Source organism: Musa acuminata, unplaced genomic scaffold, assembly GCF_036884655.1.
Source record: "Musa acuminata AAA Group cultivar baxijiao unplaced genomic scaffold, Cavendish_Baxijiao_AAA HiC_scaffold_1138, whole genome shotgun sequence".
In the NCBI taxonomy this organism is placed as follows: Eukaryota; Viridiplantae; Streptophyta; class Magnoliopsida; order Zingiberales; family Musaceae; genus Musa; species Musa acuminata.
In genome coordinates this window covers 4,814,684-4,837,500 of record NW_027021350.1, presented here as the reverse complement: position 1 = coordinate 4,837,500, position 22,817 = coordinate 4,814,684, and the positions used below count along the sequence as shown (strand labels likewise).

General features: G+C 35.5%; 4 protein-coding genes across 4 annotated transcripts in view; all 4 read right to left on the bottom strand.

Annotated features, from left to right (window-relative positions):
- Nucleotides 1-22,817, bottom strand: part of LOC135586277 (probable LRR receptor-like serine/threonine-protein kinase At4g29180) — a 92,006-nt gene that overhangs the window by 55,886 nt on the left and 13,303 nt on the right. The gene's annotated exons all lie outside the window — the stretch shown is intronic.
- On the bottom strand, nt 9,169-10,971 carry LOC135671129 (receptor-like protein EIX2). The gene has a single exon (XM_065179081.1). The coding sequence runs from the start codon at nt 10,969-10,971 to the stop codon at nt 9,169-9,171; it is 1,803 nt and encodes a 600-aa protein (XP_065035153.1).
- On the bottom strand, nt 11,012-11,905 carry LOC135671175 (receptor-like protein EIX1). Its single transcript, XM_065179131.1, has one exon. The coding sequence runs from the start codon at nt 11,855-11,857 to the stop codon at nt 11,012-11,014; it is 846 nt and encodes a 281-aa protein (XP_065035203.1). The 5' UTR covers nt 11,858-11,905.
- On the bottom strand, nt 19,620-22,550 carry LOC135671193 (receptor-like protein EIX2). The gene has a single exon (XM_065179156.1). It carries the CDS (start codon nt 22,450-22,452, stop codon nt 20,221-20,223), a length of 2,232 nt encoding a protein of 743 aa, XP_065035228.1. The 5' UTR covers nt 22,453-22,550; the 3' UTR covers nt 19,620-20,220.

Here is a 22,817-nt window from a genome sequence, read left to right as displayed (position 1 = left end):
AAGGAATTGCAAACCATTACAAGGAACGATACAATTGCAGTTCCCATAAGTTTTCATATGAGAATTGCAAGGCCTCAACCTGTATGCAAATTAAATCTAAATCCATGCACTTATACTACATGAAACAGATACATCCAAGATGTCCACAAATAACATAGCTCCCAAATACAAATAACTTCACCAAAGCAATCCCATCAATGGATTATAATATCATAAGTCTCGAAGAGTTTGAATCATAAACAATACAATTTATTGCGTCAAGGTGTAACCCAACTCAATCTACTTCTCAATAATTTTAATAACAAAGATATTAATAATGTTGGGAAGAAACATGTTAAAGCGGAATATTCTTTCCCCTCTTTGTGTATCAAAATGAGGAACCAAATCTTTTTAACGTGAAAAACCCAATGTGGAAAAAATCACGGGACCGTAGTCCACCTCAAACTTCCACTATCAATAATAATGATAATAGGTTTATAGTAGGTTTCTCTAGAATAACTAGAGGATCAGAATAACATCAAGATCAAACATCTTGGCTTAAGAATAGCATATATTGGATGGATCTCCTCAAAAGAAAATTTTAGGTCTCAGAAAATGGATATCGCAGGAAAGTATCTTAGAGAGGGTAAACTATAGATCAACACCGTTAGGATTGTAGAGTTTGCTGCAAGGATTCTCCACATAAAATTTGAGCCGAAACTGACAATGTTTGGCCACAGATCGTCAAACAGAAAACTCAGAAACCATCTTTTTTTTTTTACCTTCTCTCTCCTCTTTTTAATTTCTTTCATTTGCTGATTTGGGCTCAATATGTCCAATTGTCCAAGCCCACATATGGGCTGGACCCAACAATTCTCCCCCTCCAGCTCATATGGTGGGCTGTACTAAGCCCGCTCTTCGCCTACATGCTTCAAGCTTCTCCTTAGGCAAAGACTTTGTTAACATATCTGAACCATTCTCATTGGTATGCACCTTTTCCAACTGTAATTCTTTCATCTCAAGCACATCACGAATCCAGTGATATCTCACATCAATATGCTTGGATCTAGAATGGTATGTTGAATTCTTGGAGAGGTGAATGGCGCTCTGACTATCACAGTAAACAGTATATACTTCCTGTTTCAAGCCCAATTCCTGTAGAAACTTTTTCATCCATAAAGTTTCCTTGCAGGCTTCAGTAACTGCTATGTATTCTGCTTCTGTGGTTGATAGAGCAACACACTTCTGTAACTTAGACTGCCAAGAGACTGCTCCCCCTACAAATGTCATCAAGAATCCCGAAGTGGACTTCCTGGAATCAGTATCACCTGCCATGTCTGAATCTGTGTAACCTTCTAACACAGGTTCATCACTGCCAAAACATAAACACAACCTAGAAGTACCTCTTAGATATCTTAATATCCATTTCACTGCTGCCCAATGTTCCTTTCCAGGATTTGAGAGAAATCGGCTAACAACTCCAACTGCATGAGCTATATCTGGCCTAGTACAAACCATAGCATACATCAAACAACCTACTACAGATGAGTAAGACACTTTGGATATTTCTTCTTTTTCTTTCTCATTTGTAGGACATTGTTTCGAACTCAGCTTGAAATGACCTGCAAGTGGGGAACAAACTGCTTTGGCTTTACTCATGTTGAATTTTTCAAGAACCTTTTCAATGTAAGTCTCGCCAAATCTTCCTTTTTTTTCCTATCACGAAGAATCTTCATGCTAAGTATTTGTCTCACCGATCCTAAGTCTTTCATGGCAAAAGACTTACTTAGCTCTCTTTTAAGATTTCCAATTTTTCCAACATCATGGCCAACAATCAGCATATCATCAACATATAGCAGTAAAATAATAAAATCATCATCTGAAAATTTCTTCATAAACACACAATGATCAGATGTGGTTTTATCATACCCTTGGCTCATCATAAAGGAATCAAACTTCTTATACCACTGTCTAGGTGCCTGTTTGAGTCCATATAAGCTTTTCCTAAGCTTACACACCATATTTTCTTTTCCCTTGACTTTGAAACCTTCTGGTTGCTCCATGTAAATTTCTTCTTCTAAGTCACCATGAAGAAATGCTGTTTTTACATCAAGTTGTTCAACTTCTAAATTCAAGCGTGCAGCCAAACCAAGAACAACTCGGATAGAGGACATTTTTACAACCGGAGAAAATATTTCTTCAAAGTCAATACCTTTCTTCTGACTGAATCCTTTCACAACTAGTCGTGCCTTGTATCTCTGTTGTGAGCTATTATTTTCAGTCTTCAATTTATAAACCCACTTATTCTTGAGAGCTTTCTTCTCTTTAGGCAATCTTACCAAGTCATAGGTGTGGTTCTCAAGCAAGGATCTCATCTCTTCTTGCATGGCTTTAACCCACTTACTCTTATTCTCATGTAGAATAGCTTCTTGGTAAGTTTCTGGCTCTCCCTCGTCAGTAAGCATAACATACTCATGTGGAGGATATCTGGTAGAGGGTTGTCACTCTCTAGTGGATCTTCTCAATGGAATCTTAACTAGTGGTGGAGGTGTCTGTTCAGTTGGTTCAGCATCATCAACTGTAGGTGTATCATCACTTGCATTCTCACCATGATCTTCTTCTTCATCTCCCCCATGATCATCATGAAATACAGGTGAAGGAACTGGACCCAAACTCCAAGGAATATAAACAGAGGTTTCTGGCTTCTTAACATTACCACCATCATCAAACAATTGGTCTTCAAGAAACACAACATTTCTGCTTCTAATAATCTTCTTGTTCACTGGATCCCATAATCTGTACCCAAACTCTTCATGACCATATCCCAAGAAGATACATGCTTTTGCCTTATTATCAAGCTTGGACCTCTCATCTTTGGGAATATGAACAAATGCTGTACACCCAAAGACTCTCAGATGATTATAAGATATATCTTTTCCTCTCCATACTTTCTCTGGAACATCACCTTGCAGAGGAACTGATGGAGAAAGATTTATCAGGTCAATTGTAGTTCTCATAGCCTCCCCCCAAAATGACTTCGGTAACTTGGCATGGGAAAGCATACACCTAATCCTTTCTTCAATGGTTATGTTCATCCTTTCTACCACAGCGTTCTGCTGAGGAGTTTTAGGAACTGTTTTCTTAAGCCTGATACCATGGAACCTACAATAATTCTCAAAAGGACCCTTGTACTCACCATCATTATCTGATCGAATACACTTTAGTTTTCTGCCAGTTTCTCTTTCAACACTGACATGAAACTCCTTGAAAGCATCGAGTACCTGGTCTTTAGATTTCAAAGCAAAAGCTCAATCTTTTCTAGAATGGTCATCAATAAAAGTAACAAAATAAAGAGCACCTCCAAGAGTTCTAGTTTGCATAGTACAAACATCAGTATGAACTAAATCAATAATATCAGATCTTCTAGATGATGGATATGTCTGAAATGCAACTCTATGTGTTTTTCCAACTAAGCAGTGATCACAAGATTTAAGAGATGTACCTTGCAACTCTGGTAAGAACTGCTTTCTAGCAAGAGTTTGAAGTCCCTTCTAGCTGATATGTCCAAGCCTCTTATGCCAAAGATCTATACTTTCACCTTTTCGAATTGCATTAATCTCTTCTTTGTGTAGCTTAGCTTCTATGACATAAAAAGAGTTAATCTTCTTTCCTTTTGCCACAATTAGAGAACCTTTAGTGAGTTTCCATTTACTTTCATCAAAATAATGTGCAAAGCCCTCATCATCAAGTCTACCTGTAGATATCAAGTTAAGATGAATATCTGGAACATGCCTTACATCTTTGAGTATCAATTTGCTCCCAATACTGGTCTCCAAGCAAATATCTCCAATACCCACAATCTTAGATGTACCATTGTTTCCCATTCTGACATTACCAAAATCACCAGCAGTGTAAGATATAAAGAAATCACCATGAGAAGTGACATGAAATGAAGCACCAGAGTCAATTACCCAGCTACTGTCCTGAGCTACAAGGCTAACACAACCTTCATCACAAACAATAGTGATATTACCTTCAGCAGCAACTGTATTGGTCTCTGTCTCATTTTTCTTCATTTCATTCTGTTCTCGCTTCCAAAACCTACACTCTTTCTTCACCTGGCCTGTTACAATGAAAACATTTGATATCTCTTCTAGACTTGGATCTTCCTCTATAACCATATGGATTTCTGCTATAACTTCTTCCACGTCTTTCTTGTTTTTCAGTAACAAATGCCCCAAAAGAAGATTCACCTTGTTCTTTCCTTCTAGCATCTTCATTTAGCAAACTGTCTTTAACCATATCTATGGTTAGAGTCCCCTCTGGCGTGGAGTTACAAATAGTCACCACATACGTTTCTCAACTTTCTAGTAAAGAGCTGAGAAGTAATAATCCCTGCATCTCATCATCTATATTCATTTTCATAGCAATCAACTTATTTGCAAGACTCTGAAATAGGCTTATGTGCTCAACAATGTTACCATCATCTTTATACTTCAAATTTACAAGCCTTCTGAGGAGAGTAATTCTATTTCCCACTGTCTTTTTCGCAAAGAGGTTTTCTAACCTTTACCAAACAACATCAGCTCTGGTTTCATCTGAAATATGCTCATGAAAGTTTATATCCATCCATCTTCTAATATAGGCAATGGCTTTTCTATGTTGAACTTCCCATTCTTCATCGTCCATAGTAGAAGGTTTATCTTTAACCTTGATAGGCTTATACAAATCTTTGCAATAGAGCAAATCTTCCATCAGACGCTTCCAAGTGGAATAATTTGATGAGTTCAATTTAATCATACCATTTGACTGCTCCATTTCAATCACACAAGAAAACTAGCACCAAACAACCTGATGCTCTGATACCACTTGTTGAGACCTAGAATTCTCTTTTGAGGAGATCCATCCAAGATATGCTATTCTTGAGCCAAGATCTATGATCTTGATGTTATTCTGATCCTCTAGTTATTCTAGAGAAAACCTGTTATCATTATTATTGATAGTGGAAGTTTGAGGTAGACTACGGTCCTGTGGTTTTTCCCGGGTTTTTCACGTTAAAAAGATTTGGTCTCACTGTGTAATTGATTTTTATTCTATTATTTATGCTGTACTAGTTGATATTTTCATTTGGACATCAAGTTGGTATTTTGATGAGGAACCTATTTTGATACACAAAGAGGGAAAGAATTATTCCGCTTTAACAGGTTTCTTTCCAACAAGTTTCTTCCCAACAAACAACCATAGCTCAATAAACACCAAAACTCATATATTAATAAAACGTATCATACATGCATTTTAGAAAACTATAAATAAATGTTGAACCCTCTTTATATGCATTTCAAATTATAACCTTTTAAGCATAACAAGCACATAAGATAACATAATCTTTGAATGCATTTTCATAACAAAGCATAAATTAAATGGATAGATTTCATTTTCATGCAAAGATTATTGTTAACTAATGATGAATCAATATAAGTATTCACACTAAGCTTTCACATCTAAATTAATTCAAAGTCGTAACCATAACAAAGGACATATAAGAGTACTAATGGTTATAACTATTCATTATTAATCATGAATAGTATAACTAAGCTTGCACATCTAAATTCATCGATAGTAATAATTATAGCTATAGCATAGGAAATATACTAAGACAAAAGTTAGAGTGTTAATGACTATCACCATATTGTATCCCCGTGACAAGGCTCAAAATCATATTTAAGCTCCATAATATAAGTAACATATTTATTCTTGTGTCAAGCAAAGAAGAAATTAGTTTATAAACTTATAACTAACGTATAACCCATTTGATAAGGTCGAAATCAAAACCAATTGACTGTATAATTAAACAACATTTAAAATAACATATTGACATATCATTCCAATGCATAACCCTTTGCATATCATTTCAAATATGTCCAACAATATAATATTTAAAAATATAATAATCAAATATTTTTAGTTATTTAAAAAGAAACAATATCAACAAGCTTATTTTCAAAACCCAATAATTCATTTAGCATTTGCAATTCACATAACTTCATTATTAGCAAATACATATTATTAAATTTAAAAATAAGTTACACAGAGTCATTAAATCATTCTTTTCTAAATCATTCAAATAATATAAACTAATCCAACGAACAATCATATTTTTTTTTCTTATTTAATAATGATCATATTATTTATTTATTCTCTAAGATCACATCATACAGGATGATTTTAGATTAATCGATCTATAGTCCCATCGACTGTATGATTGGTAGGGAATGATAGGAATTCAAAATCATATATATATATATATATATATATATATATATATATATATATTTCAAATTTCAAATAAATTATGAGGTCAAATAAATTATTAAATTGTAAGAAACTTTAAGGGATCTGAAGGTTAAATCATGAATGACATGAGTAGCCTATATGTGGATCAATTTTCGTGTAGCCACGAGTGCACCACAATCGATACTCACGAATCTTGGGTGATCCGTTCCAATGACATATGTTACAGCAAAATGTTAATTGACAAAGATGAAGATCGGAACTTTCGATCTGTGGACTAATTATATAAGTCCAATATGAATGTCACGAATCGGAATAGTCATTGTCAACCTTTTTTACCTGAGAAATAAATGTATGTCATATATGTTAGATCCATATAGAAATCACCTTACTCTCCTCCTCTACATAGATAAGATGACTCCGAGATATATATTTTAATTAATTATTATTATGAATTTTTATAAAAGATAAATGATGTAGACGAATTCTCACAAAGCTTTTATCATTATCGCTAAGAGTGGATCTTAAAAAAATTATGAAGAACTAAAAGAAGATAGTCATATATATACATACATACATACATATATATATATATATATATATATATATATATATATATATATATATATATATATATATATATATATATATATAATATATATATATATATAATACTCCGGATGATGTAGTGATTAATTCAGTCTCTTAGATCAAGCATAATAATCTTAGATTTCACTGTATAAAGGCCCCTCGGGAATTTTTTTTAAGACCTAAACCCTCTTACATCATTTGTCCTTTAAAGAACTCGGTGTTTAGTCAAATCATTGAACCCCTAAACTAATATTTAAGAATTAAAGGGTTTTATCATACATTAGGTTTAGTGGTTACGATATATGTTAAGATCATTTCTATTATTCTATAAAGCTAAAGACGATAGGAAATAAGGGCTTTTAAGGTGATGGGAGTTCTTGTCAACATCTTCTCCCTCTCTTAACCATTAATCATCACAACATATGCCATAATATTATATATTACGAATAGTGAGTGCCAAATTTTCATATGTTCCCATAAGTTTTAATATGAGAATTGCAAGGCCTAAACTTGGACACAACTTAAATCCAAATCCATGCACTTGACACAATACAAAACAGATACATATATAATATCCACATATAACAACAGCGACATATTGAGCTCTCAAAAATAAATAAGTTCACCAAAGATATCCCACTAATGGATTATTACATCACAAGTCTTAAGAGTATGAATCATAAACGATATAATTTATTACCTCCATACATAACCAAATTCAATCTACTCGCAAGCATCTAAAGAATTTTAACAATAATGATATGAGCAACCACAATTTAATAAACACCAAAACTCATATACTAGCAAAACTAATCATAAATGTATTTTAGAAAACATGCTTTTCAAATCCTCACTTTTAGCATAACAAGCACATAAGATAACATAATCTTTGAAAACATTTGCATAACAAAACATAAGTTGATATATTTCATTTTAATGTAAAGATTATCATTCACTATTTATGAATCAGTATAAGTATAAATAAGCTTTCACATATAAAATTCATCAATAGTCATAACTATAACAAAGGGCATATATCTTATGGCTATAACTATATTATATCCCATCACAAGAATCATGAGATATAATATATAACCCTAGAATAAAATAGTTTAAGAACTTATGATCAATATATAACCCCAATTGGTAAGATCCGAATTAAAACTAACTAATTGAATAATTAATCATCATTTAAAATAACATATTGACATATCCTTCCGAATGCATAACTCCTTATGTATCATTTGAAATATGTCCAACAATATAACATTCAAAAGTATAATAATTAAATATTTTAAGCAAATGTAATATCGACAAGCTTATTTTCAAAGCCAATTTAATACTTACAAATCACATAACTTCATTATTAACAAATATATATTATTAAATTTGAAAACAAGTTAGACAAGATCATTGGATACTTACCTTAATAGTAGAAACTTATAATTGATATAGTCATCAACACCCTTCTTCTTTTTTTAAATCAGTCAAATAATATAAACCAATCCAATACATAATCATAATATTTTCTTTCTTATCTAAGAATGACTATTTTTTTTCTAAAATCACAATATACTCAATGATTTTAGATTAATTAATCTATAGTCCTATTTACTCTCTGTTTGGTAGTGGATGGATAGGAATTCAAAATCATACACACACAGATATATATATATATATATATATATATATATATATATATATATATATATATATATATATATATATATATATAATCTTTCAAATTTTAAACTTACTCTCTTGATATAAAAATGACATCCTAATTAAATCTCACACATCTTTTTTTTTCCTCTTTTCTCCATCTGCCAAAGCCACCCCTCTCTTTGTGTCCGATTCACACACACTAGTCAAATTATAATATCTATTCTATATATGTTTGTTTCTTTAAAATCAATATAGCATATTTTTAAATTATATTTTCATATGGAAGACTTGGTTGTATGTTCTTTTCTTTTTCTAATATTTCTCTACTTTAAAACTATGAGCAACTCTCGCATGATGTTATGATTATGCAAGCCTCAAATAGAAGAAGATCGTAAGCAACCACATTACATACAAATTAATTAATACTTGTCTTCAAACACCATAAATATAGCAGCCCATCTTTTTTTATATCAACGACACAAATTATTTTTTCATTAATCACAGCTAGCATCTACAAATCTAAAATACCATATAAATAAAAAGTAGAGCGATGACATACCTTCTCCCCAGTAAAATCTTAGATGATCAACACTAGAAATTTTAGGATTAAAGTCGAAGCAATCATCAAAAGATTAAATGCCATTATACCCAGAACCGATCATATATATCATCAATCATATGAAAATAAGCATGCCTCCATGCGTCTTTGAGGAAGAGAATACCACAAAAGGTCCAAAATCCCATCACATATCCTAATACTATGCTGATATAGAACCATAGCCACCGGGGAATCTCCTTCTTGTGCTCTGGTATAATATATGTAGTTTTATTATTAAAACAACTTTTGGAAATTGGTGGTCCACATAAGTTAGCATTGCCCATATAGATGGATGGATCAATAAAGGTTTGGAGTTGATTACCAGATGGTATCATTCCCGAAAGATTATTATACGATAAATTCAAATAGTTCAAGGAATGTAAAATCGATAAGCTCAAGGGATTATTTATCGATAGATCAAGGGATTCTAATGATATCATTCCTCCTATCGCCCAAGGGATTTCCCCTTGTAAATGATTTCTCGACAAATTGAAGTTCTTAAGTCCTGCAAGGTCTCCAACTCCTTTTGGTATCTCTCCGGTTAGACAATTGTTTGAAAGATCTAAACTTTTCATAAGTTGCATGTTGCATTGTAAATAATAAAGATCTTGTCCCTTTGTAAAGACATCCAATTCATCATAACAAAAATCATAATATTGTGATGTCGATCTCATGGTATTTAAATTACCAATGTTGTGAGGTATTGATCCAGAGAAATTGTTATTAGCAAGATCCAATATTTGAAGCTGTTCAAATCGAGCAAGTTGCCAAGAAATAACTCCAGAAAACATATTTGAACGTAGACGAAGTACTATCAGTTGTCGTAGATTTTCTCCCATCCATAGCATTATACTTCCGACAAGATTATTTTGAGCCAGATCAAGAAACTGTAACTTTGTACAATTTTTCAATGACAAAGGAACCTCACCTGAAAAACTATTATTTTTCAGTTGCAATAGCCGAAGCTCACTTAAAAAACCGATCGTATGTGGAATTTCACCCGAGATGTGATTGTTGCCCAAATTTAAGAAATAAAGATTTTGTAATGACTTTCCCAAACAATAATAAGGGATCTGACCAAGTAATTTATTGTTCGAAAGGTCAAGGTATACGAGACCACCTGTCCATCGGCAGATTGACGAAGATAAGCCACCGTCAAGCATGTTATCAGAGATTGACACAAATCTAACATGGGGCCATATCGGCAATTGCCCTGTCAAGGAATTATTGGAGAGGTATAGAGTATCGAGTGTAGACGGTAGCATCGTTGGCAATGGACCTTCAAATCTGTTAGAACGCAAAGATAATGTTTCCAACTTGGTGAAGTTCAAAGAAGATGGCAGCTTGCCTCCTATTTGGTTGTTGGAAAGGAATAAATCTGTGATGGTAGAAGATGAAATATTCCCAAACCAAGCGGGCATTGTCCCTGCAATTTTACAGTTTGCCAAATATAATTCTTCGATCTGTGTTTGGAACTGCAACCATTCTGGAAATTGAGGTCCCAACTGACAATTGGTTAAATATACTAATCTAAGTTGGAAAGGGGGAACCCAACTCTGGCCAATTGATATGGTGATGGGGTTGTAAGACAAGTCCAACACTTGCAATCTCGTAAGATTCTCAAAATGAACGTCTGAAATAACACCTCCAAGAGAATTTCCACCGAGATACAATTCAGTGAGATTAGAGAACTTACCAACGGAGGAGGAAGGCATGGAACCGTTGAATAAATTAGATCGGAGATCCAAAATGATGAGATCCGTCATTTGCTCCAGCCAACCGCTCAAATTTCCTGTCAATTGGTTGCCCGACATATATAATTCTTTCAGTCTATGGAGATCAACCATGGATCTCGGTACGGTACCCTCGAGTTGATTGAATCCTATATCAAGAAAAGTTCTCGCCCAAGTCTCCAATTGCATCAGGAATAACCCCATAGAACCCAGATTCATGAAGATCAAGATGGGTAAGACTACTAATATTCCCCAACCATTTGGGTAAGATGGAGTTGAAATTATTGAAGGAGAGATCAAGGACGGTAAGAGAGGAGGTGAAGTTGACATGGACAACAGAAGCTGGGATGGTATCGAGACCAACATAAGACATACTTAACACTTGGAGGGATGGCAGCATGTTCACGGATGAGAACCAATCTGGGGCACCGGTTAGCTTCAACCAGCTCAAGTCCAGGTTCTTCAGGGAGGTAAGATGGGAGAGCCAGTCGAGGTTGTCAACATGGTATGCAAAATCTAAAGCATCGCTTAGATCAAGAACGTAGAGGCTCGAAAGGTTCCCCAGCCGAGCAGGTATTCCTCCCATGAAATATGTAGAAGATAGATTGAGGTATCTCAGTTTCTTGAAGGAGCCGATGAATTCCGGTATGCGGATTCTCCTGAAATCATTGACGCTAAGATCCAAGTGCTTCAAATGAGATAAAGCAAGCAATGACGAGTTCATCATCCTCTCACCGCGTAATGCCCGATCAAACGTATTCCGGAGGTCGAGCATGACGACGTGGCCAGTGGTGGCACCACAGATGACCCCCTCCCATGCGCAGCAGTCTTGGCCTACCCAAGAAGATAGCCGGTTATGGGTGTCGTGGATGCCGGCTTTGAAGTCCAACAGTGCCTCCCTCTCCATGCTGAAACACCCACTTGTCACCGTGGCCCGGTGGAGGAGGAGGGCCAAGAGGGACAACGACAGTGATGATAAGAAGCGTAAAGGGAAACCCATGGCGCGCAGTTTGATCTCCCTCCCTCCCTACCTACTCCTAGCCGCCACAATCAGAAGAACAGGGCGAAGGTGGAGGTGCATGCTACGCTATGCCGAATCACAAATTTATAAGCCAACTGATGCACACAATTTCTTCCATTCCATGGTCAAATTTCCATATCATGCATGGAATTAATTGTACCGACTTTGACTTATCAGCCCAATCCAAGTTTCGTGGCGATGCGGAGAGCACCTTCACCATCGGAGACTTCATATGTGACGAAAGGGGTAAGAGTTCAGATGGACGGAACCAGTGGTTATGATGCGGAGCATCATGTGGATCATGAACGTGAAGCCAAGTATGCATAGAATTGATCGAGATTACACCACTTTGACTCAGAAACAGTTGACTGACCGAAATAACTTGGGTGCAAAATAGTCAGTATTTCGTCGGTACCTAATTTACTTGGAAAAGTAGACTCTTTGGAGTTTCATTTCTAAATAGAAAATAATTTCCATTGGAGTTGATATACCAAATATATTTGGATTGACTCGTGAGATAGTTTTATTCCGTTATTAATTCTTTTGATTGCTCTTTCAATGATATATAAATTGGGCATGAAATATATGTGTGGTTGGAATAATAAATTAAATTTATGATTAAATAGAATTTTGGAAACCGATAGCATCGTTCTCAATCAGTGGGATAAGCACTGTTTGACAGACGAAGATGAGCGGTGAGAAGCCTCACATCCCTAAGCTGCATTCCATGGATTCTTTTTCTACACATCACTGGCCAAGAAGACTTTGACTTGCGGTAAATTAGAATTTAGATTAGAGATCTAAATATAAAAATTAATTTTTAATAAATTAGAAATTATTTTGGTACATATAACATAAATCTAAGATCTCGATGAGAGAGATACACATTTGGGTGTTCTTAAATTTCTCTTAGTAGATTTAAAAAGGATTCAGATAATTTTTAGAATATAAGAAATTTCAGACTTCAATTTGGATTAACTAAAAGTGATAATTTTTATACTGATATTTTTTATATAATAAAAATTTTAATATCCAGCTGGACAGGAAGTTATCGAATCGCATGTGTAGCAACAATGATAGGATAAAAATGGCTACATCGGTTGCGTCCTCTTCCTCTCATCAGACTTGCAAAGTTCCTTCATCTCGGAGGACAAAAGCAAAAATAATAATAATAACAATCATAAAAGAAAACACTTCAGCTTGTACATGTTTGATGAGCATACATGATTTAAATCGAAAGATAAAACCATGCTTCCACCGGAAGAACCCACGAGTCCATGTGGGACATGCACCATCACCTACTTGAGTCAGTAGGTAGGTAAGACCATAGTTAGCAAGATGGAACCAACACACACAACAAAAAAATCCAATACGAACCTTAAGTCATCCGCTGTGCTATACTAATCTATTAAGGACTTTACAACATTTTAAATAGACAAAAAAGAGCAAACTTTATGAACTTATTGTAAGGAATACCAATGTGTTGGGTGTTAGGACAAAAAAAAAGAGCAAATTAGTGCTTTTAGAAAACAACATCGATTTGGAAACCTTTAATGATTTAAAAAAATTTGATTCAAGGAAACCATATCAAAAATGATATCGAAGTGTGTTTGACTTAAAGTAAACATAATAAGCAGTTAAAACAGAAAAATAATAGTAATAAAGAGCATAAAGATGATGAACACCAAATTTATAATGGTTCGATCGTCGTGAAATACATCCACTCCTGATTCCTCTTCACTCGAGGCCATCTGCTTCCACTACTGATCTTCTTTCTAATAGGTAAAGATTAACTATTCTTACAACTCTTTATCCTTTTCAGAGGCTCAAGAGAGAACCTTTACATTTCTCTTTTAAACTTCATTTATCCCTTAGAAAACTAATTCTAGGAGGAAGAGACTCTAAATTCTAAGAGAGTTTTCAATATTTTTTCTCAAGTATTCTTTTCCCCATTTCTACTCAATTTCGTGCTTTGTAAGTAGGAATAACTAGGATATTTATATACCCCAAATAACTTCAAAAATTGAGTAAAAAAAGGTCTCATCCTAGGTTTCCCGGCGATACCACCACTTGTGCTGGATGGTACCACCACCCAATCTAGTGGTACCACCATTTGATAGTCTATGAGACTATGTCTGAGCGGTACCACCCCTGACACACTAACACTAGGCGGTACCACTGCTTGACAGATTGGAAAAGTGTGCTCTTGACTTTTTCAACTCAAAGGTGGTTCTACGTAACCTTGGGTCACTAAATGAGCCTTTCACTTGGCCCAAAACAATCTCAACCCATGCCCAATGGGCCCTTAATTGAGTTAGGATAGTTATACCTAAAACTAACTCAATTACGACCTGACCAAAATCAATTAAGATATAACCGATTATAAGACTAGAATTCTATGTTGTTCGGCATATCATTGGTTCATCCAGCGCTTCATCCGATCCTTTAGCACATCGTTCTCTTCTAAGACATATTGCCCAATTAGTATATTAACATTTCGTAACTTTCGATTTCCTTGGTGCAATGTCTGATTCTTCAATCCGATGCCCAAACTCATGCCATGAAGTCTTTTTGACATGTTGACCAATCATTTGGGCTAACGTCCAATCTTCTTATATATTCAACTCTGACCTAATATCTGATTCTCCTACTTTAATCGATTTATCTTTCCATGATCGAAGATAGTCCTACGTCATTCAAATACACATTAGATTATAACTTCAACAATTGATTTCATCATCAAAATTCAAGATTCAACATTAAGGATTGTATGATACTCTGTTGAGAAATCATTTGATGAATCTAAACTGCTCCTGGACGAGGCTAATGATGAAATCATTAGGAACTATCACTTGATTATGTTGAGTGTCTAGTTTTAATGAAATCTAAATTTGTTTTTCACTTTCATTGGTCTCCCAAATTCAATTTACCTTTTTATCAAACATATTATTTATTTTAATAATAACTAAATATATGTCATTCATCAATTGTCCAATAGTAAATAATTTATGTGATAAAATAGGAATAAAAAATATTATCAAGGTATTTTACTTTGTTTTCTTCTAGAGTGACAAATTCAACGTTTGCGCTTGATATACTTTGTTTTCTGCTAGAGTCTCTTATTATTTGTTTTACTAGGAAGACTTGATATAGAGTAGACGAATGGCTTAGATCAATCTTACCACTAAATTGGAGCAATATTGAAGGGGTTGGGATGTCACCGTCTTATCTTTTATAAATATCATATGTATCTCTAGATTTTAAGAGAGAGAGCAAGATGTGAAGAATATATATACATACATTATGCTGCCCGCTAAGAATATATATACATATATATACAGAGAGAGATATTGAGAGAGAGAAAGAGAGAGAGAGAGGAGTCGTTGTTAGTTGGATATATAGCCTTAGCCTTGCATAATATAGAGATGACTTTGGAGTGACAGAGTCAATGTTTGCATGTGATATGACTTTGTTTTCTATTCAAAGTCTCTTAATATTTGTTTTGACTAGAAAGAAAGTGGACGGATGACTTGGGTTAATCTTACCATTAAATTAGAGTAATACTAAAAGAATTGGAATGTCATTATTTTAGGAGCCATATTGAAAAAGTTTATTTCTTCTATAGAATAGATATTCTATATATCTTTAGATTTTAAGAGAGAGAATAAGATGTGAAAAATACTTTAATTCCTCGGAGGATGATCCAAATCTTTAATTGATCTAACATAATAAAAAAATTAATTTTTTTTGAATAGACAAAAGTTATCAAATCATTTTAAATAGAAAAAATGATGATGACAGATTTATTAGAAAAAAACTGAACTACCATATAATAATTCGAAAACATTATTTTCTATAATCTTTTGGAATACCACCAATAGAAACTTTTAGCCCACACTTTTAGATTTCTTGAAACACATTAGATAATTCAATGAGGAGGAACTAATCATCAAGAGGGGAAGCATTGAAATTTGTCGTCGCGATGCAATGAACTTAGACAGTGAATAGATACTAACAAAAACACATGTTAAAGGATTTTTATTTGATAATTAGCCCAAATATTATAGAGGCTCCGTTTTGAGTTTCATCACCTCCAATTACATAGACATGTATGATAAGAAAACAAAAAGAGAAGAATATCAACATATGTGATTAAGATTATAAATTTTAAGATCGTCGGCTTTGGATGACAAATCATAAAAGAAATAACATTAATCCACCTGAGTAATGAAATGGCAATCCCATGGATCAATTTCCAGAAGCAAAAGAGAGCTTCGAAAAGGAGAGCAGGGATTTAGCCTTTATGTCGATCATGAAGAACTCACCTTCTGGGCAACTGTATCCATCTATTGGCTATTGATTCATGTCCATGCTATTGGCTGCCAATTCGGTCAAACTTCTCCTGCCTATTGGAGTATACAACTCTCATTGATTAAGGCTTAACCGATAGAGGTGTGTTAGGTTATCATTTTTATTATTCCATAAAGCTAAAGACGATAGAAACTAAGGGTTTTTAAGGTGATGGCAGAGTTGTTGTCAACATATTCTCGCTCTTTTAATCATTCATCATCACAACATATGTCATAATATTTTAACCACAGTTCCATAAGTTTTCAAATGAGAATTGCAAGGCTTAAACTTGTACGCAACTTAAATCCAAATACATGCACCTGACACAATACAAAACAGATATGTCCATAATGTCCAGCAACGACATATTGAGCTCTCAAACACAAATAGGTTCATCAAAGACATCCCACTAATAGATTATTACATCATATCTCAAGAGTTTGAACCATAAACAATATAATTTATTGCCCTGATATATAACCAAATTCAATCTACTCGCAGGCATCTGAAAAATTTTAACAACAAGGATATGAGCAACCACAACTTAATAAACACCAAAACTCATATATTAGCAAAGCTTCTCATGAATGCATTTTGTAAAACTATACACTTATATAAATGGAAAACATTGCTAGTCATAAGTGCCCAGCAAGCCAATCACGTGAGTGATGGCACGTGTGACTTGATACAGAATCTTTTTGCTTATTATATTTTGGCGTATATCACTTTATAACTATTGCATAAATGCATATATATTGTGATGTCCTTGGATTTGTGCAATGGGAATCGGATCGTGATGAGATCATGATAATGAGATCGATTCACCTTTAAACACATATCCTAAATAATCCCGGTCATAGGTTACTCGAGAGGGACATCGTGATAACCGGATAGACTGGTGTGCTGTATACCCGTCCATATGATGGATGCAGCTGGTCTCATAGCTGCTCGTGTAGGGACACTAGGGATGCAGTACAGGTGCTCATTGGAGAATGAGTTCACTGATTGATCCGCTTACGGAATGCTGGATGGTTGATGATGCCTTATTGTCAGACAACAATTCCGTAGTCCTAGTGGTGTATCTGGTTCTTAGACTTGAGACACCAAGGATGTCCTATATGAGTGCTCCACTCTTTGATACCAGACTTATAGGTTTGGCTGTTCCCAGATCTAGTACAGCTGGTCATTGGGAGTGGTAGTCGACCTTACGAGGGCTATTGAGTGTCGATAGAGGATCATCCACTCTCGGTATCATGAGAGGAATATCCCATGTGTTCTTGCTCAGACAAATCCCTGGCCAGGGTCATTCGGGTTGAGAGAGAAAGAGTTCTCCGGGAGAATCCGATTAGAGCGAGACTCGAGAAGAAACCGTATGGGTTTGACAGCACCATGCTCGATATACGGTCTCTGGGATATTAGATGGATGAGGGACTATAGGTACATGGTAACTGAGGACAGACAGGTCCAATGGATTGGATTCCCCTGTATCGTCTGGGGACTACGGCGTAGTGGCCTAGTACTTCCGTAGTCGATGAGTCGAGTGAATTATTACAGAGATAATAATTCACTTAGTTAGAAGGAGTTCTGACAGGTATGACTCACGGCCAGCTCGATATTGGGCCTAGAGGGTCACACACATATGGTAGGCATTGCGATGAGTAGAGGTTCGGATATGAGATATCCGACGGAGCCCTTGTCTTATTGGATGCAGATCCAATACCCACTAGGGAAAGGACCCATTAGGGTTTTTGACATGGGATCTCTATAAATAGGAGGGATTCACACTCTCATAGGCTAGAGTCTTTGCTTGCCCTTCCTATTCTCCTCTCCCTCTCCACCTCAGAGTAGGCCTGGAGTTTTGAGGAGCGTCGTCGCAACCCTGCTGTGTGGATCACCGCTAGAGAGGAGGACGCTTGACCTCCTTCACCCTCTCCTAAGGATCTGCAAGGAAACAGGGATATACGATCTCCCTAGGTAACACAATCTCTATACGCAGTTTTGTGTTTTTGCGGATTTTGCGCACCAATCTTCGCACGACGATGAACATCTTTTTGGGAATCGGGGATTTTTGTTTTCTTGTTCTTCCGCTGCGCATATGATGTCGCCCCCCCCCCCCCCTATGATTTCCCAACAAACATAACTTTACATGCTTTTCAAATCACAACTTTTTAGCATAATAAGCACATAAGATAATACAATTTTTTAATACATTTGCATAACAAAAAATAAGTGGATAGATTTCATTTTAATGCCAAGATTATTAATAATTAATAAAAAATCAGTATAAGTTTAGCTATTGCCTTCCTATCTAAATTGATCGATAGTCATAACTATAATAAAGGGCATATATTAAAATAAAAGTCGAAGTGCTAATGGCTATGACCATATTGTATCCTTGTGACAAGGATCAAAATCATATTTAATCTTCATGGTAATAGGTAATACATTTATCTCTAAGTCAGACCTAGAAGAAACTAGTATATGAACTTATGACCAATATACAACAACAATTGATAAAGTCTAAATCAAAACCAACTAATTGAGAACACTTAACCACCATCTAAAATGGCCTATTGACATATTATTTGAAATATGTCTAACAATATAGCATTGAAAAATATAATAATTAAATATTTTAATTATTTTAAACAAATACAATATCGAAAAGCTTATTTTCAAAAGCCAATTTAACATTTGCAAATCACATAACTTCATTATTAACAAATATATATTATTAAATTAGAAAACAAGTTAGACATAATCATTCGATACTTACATTAATCATAGATTATTATAACTGATATGGTAATCAAAACTCTCCTTCTTTTCTAAATCATTCGAATAATATAAACCAATCCAGTAAACAATCATAATATTTTCTTTCTTATTACTATTTTTTTCTCTAAAATAACAACATACTCAATAATTTTAGAATAATTAATCTATAGCTTTATTTACTCTCTGATTGGTAGGGAATGAATAGAGGAATTCAAAATCATACATATATATACTCTTTTAAATTTAAAACTTACTCTTTTCTCCTCTTTTCTTCCCCTACCAAAGCCACCCTTCTCTTCCTCTATTTTATTATTTCGAAAGTAACGTGTTTGTTCCTTTAAAATCAATATACCATATTTTTAAACTATATCTTTATATGAAAAACTTGGTTCTAGTTCTCTTCTTTTTGTAATATTTCTCTGCTTTAAAACTATGAGCCAACTCTTGCATGATGTTATAATTATGCAAACATCAAATAGAAGAAGAAGGCTGTAAACAACCACATTACATAGAAATTGATCTCAAACTCCATAAATATAGCAGCCCATCCTTTCTTAGATCAACAATACAAATTCTTTTTTCATCGATCACAACCAACATCTAGGAATCCAAAATATCATATAAATAAAAAGTAGAGTGATGACATACATTCTCCTCATCTACCGGAAAGCCTAGGATCATCCACGCTAGAAATTTTAGGATTAACGTCTCAACAATCGTGGAAGAATTAATTTCCATTGCACCCAAACCCAATCATACACATCATCAATGAAATGGAAATAAGCATGCCTCCATGCGTCTTTGAGGAAGAGAATACCACAAAATATCCAAAATCCCATCACAAATCCTAGTACCATGCTAATATAGAACCATAGCCATTCAGAAATCTCCTTCTCGTTCTCTTGTATATCATTTTGAGTTGTTTTATTATTAGAACAACTTTTGGAAGTTGGTGGTCCACATAAGTCCGCATTGCCCATGTAAATGGATGGATCATTGAGTGTTTGGAGTTGATAACCAGTTGGTATCCTTCCCGAAAGATTATTATATGATAAATTCAAGTAGCTCAAGGAATATAAAGTCGATAAGCTTTTAGGAATACTACCAGAAAGGTCATTTATGGATAGATCAAGGGATTCTAATGATTTCATTCCTCCTATCTCCCAAGGGATTTTTCCTTGTAAATAATTTCTTGACAAATTTAAGTTCTTGAGTCATGCAAGGTCTCCAATTCCTTTCGGGATCTCTCCGGTTAGACTATTATTTGAAAGATCCAAACTTTTCATAAGTTGCATGCTGCATTTTAAATAATGAAGATCTTGTCCCTTCGTAAAGATATCTAATTCATTAGAACAAAATTCATAATGTTGTGATGTTGATCTCATAATATTTAAATTACCAATGTTGTGAGGTATTGAACCAGAGAAGTTGTTATTCGCAAGATCCAATATTTGAAGCCGTTCAAATCGAGCAAGTTGCCAAGGAATAACTCCTGAAAACATATTTGAACGTAAACGAAGCACTACCAGTTGTCGTCGTAGATTTTCTCCCATCCATAGCGTTATACTTCCGACAAGATTATTTTGAGCCATATCAAGAAACTGTAACTCTGTACAATTTTTCAATGACAAAGGAACCTCACTTGAGAAACTGTTATTTTTCAGTTGCAATATCCAAAGCTCACTTAAAAAACCGATCGTGTGTGGAATTTCACCCGAGAAGTGATTGTTGGCCAAATTCAAGAAATGAGGATTTTGTAATGACTCCCCTAGACAATAAGGGATCTCACCAAGTAATTTGTTGTTCGAAAGGTCAAGGTATTCGAGATATGTCCATTGGCAGATTGACGAAGATAAGCCACCGTCAAGCATGTTATCTGAGATTATCACCAATCTAACATGGGGCCATATCGGCAATTGCCCTGTAAAGGAATTATTGAAGAGAGATAGAATATCCAGTGTAGACGGTAGCATCGTTGGCAATGGACCTTCAAATCTGTTGGATTCCAAATGTAATCTTTCCAACTTGGTGAACTTTAAAGAAGATGGCAGCTTCCCTCCTCCTATTTGATTGTTGGAAAGGTCTAAATATGTGATGGTAGAAGATGAAATATTCCCAAACCAAGCGGGCATTGTCCCTGCAATTTTACAGTCTGCCAAATGTAATTCTTCGATCTGTGTTTGAAACTGCAACCATTCTGGAAATTGGGGTCCCAACTGACAATTGGTTAAACATACTAATCTGAGTTGGAAAGGGGGGACCCAACTCTGGCCAATTGATATGGTGATGGAGTTGCCATACAAGTCTAATACTTGTAATCTTGTAAGATTCTCAAAATGAACATCTGAAATGACACCTCCAATAGAATTTCCACCGAGATACAATTCAGTGATATTAGACAGCTTACCAATGGAGGAGGAAGGAATGAAACCGTCGAATAAATTAAATCGGAGATCCAAAATGATGAGATTCGTCATTTGCTCCAGCCAACCGCTCAAATTTCCTGCCAATTGGTTGCCCATCATATGTAATTCTTTCAGTCTACGGAGATCAGCCATGGATCTCGGTACGGAACCCTCGAGTTGATTGAATCCTAGATCAAGAAAAGTAAGAGAGCCCAAGTCTCCAATTGCATCAGGAATAACGCCATGGAACCCAGAATGCTGAAGATCAAGATGGGTAAGACTAGTAATATTCCCCAACCATTTGGGTAAGGTGGAGTTGAAATAATTATAGGAGAGATCAAGGACAGTAAGAGAGGAGGTGAAGTTGACGTGGACAACAGAAGCTGGGATGGTCTTGAGACTAACGGAAGACATACTTAACACTTGGAGGGATGGCAGCATGTTCACCGATGAAAACCAATCTGGGACATCGATTAGGTTCAACTCGCTCAAGTCCAGGTGCTTCAAGGAGGTAAGATGAGAGAGCCAGTCGAGGTTGTCAACAAGGGATGTAAAATCTAAAGCATCGCTTAGATCAAGAACGTAGAGGCTCGAAAGGTTCCCCAGCCGAGCAGGTATTCCTCCCATGAAATATGTAGAAGATAGATTGAGGTATCTCAGTTTCTTGAAGGAGCCGATGAATTCCGGCATGCGGATTCTCCTGAAATCATTGACGCTAAGATCCAAGTGCTTCAAATGAGATAAAGTAAGCAATGACGAGTTCATCATCCTCTCACCGCGGAATGCCCGATCAAACGTATTCCGGAGGTCGAGCATGACGACGTGGCCAGTGGTGGTGTCGCAGGTCACTCCCTTCCATGTGCAACAGTGGTCGCCTGTCCAAGAAGATAGCCGGTTGCGGGTGTCTCCGACACCAGCTTTGAAGTCCAGCAGCGCCTCCCTCTCCATGCTAAAACACCCGCCTGCCACCGCTGCCTCGTGGAGAAGGAGGATACCCAACAGGCACAACAATGATGATGAGAAGGATAGGGTGAAAGCCATGGCGCGCAGTTTGATTTCCCTCCCTACCTACCTACTCCTAGCCGCCACAGTCAGAAGAACAGGACGAAGGTGGAGGTGCATGCTACGCTATGCCAAATCACAAATTTATAAGCCAAATGATGCACACAATGTCTTCCATTCCATGATGCTCTAACTTTCTTCATCGGAGAGCACACAAGTCACCTTCGCCATCGGAGAGTTCATATGTGACGAAAGAGGTAAGAGCTAAGTATGCATAGAATAGACCGAGACTACACCACTTTTGACTCAGAAACAGTTGACTGACTGAAATAACAAGAGTGCAAAATAGTAAGTATTTCTTTTTTGATTTCTTAATTAGAATTAAATTGCCTCGATACCTAAGT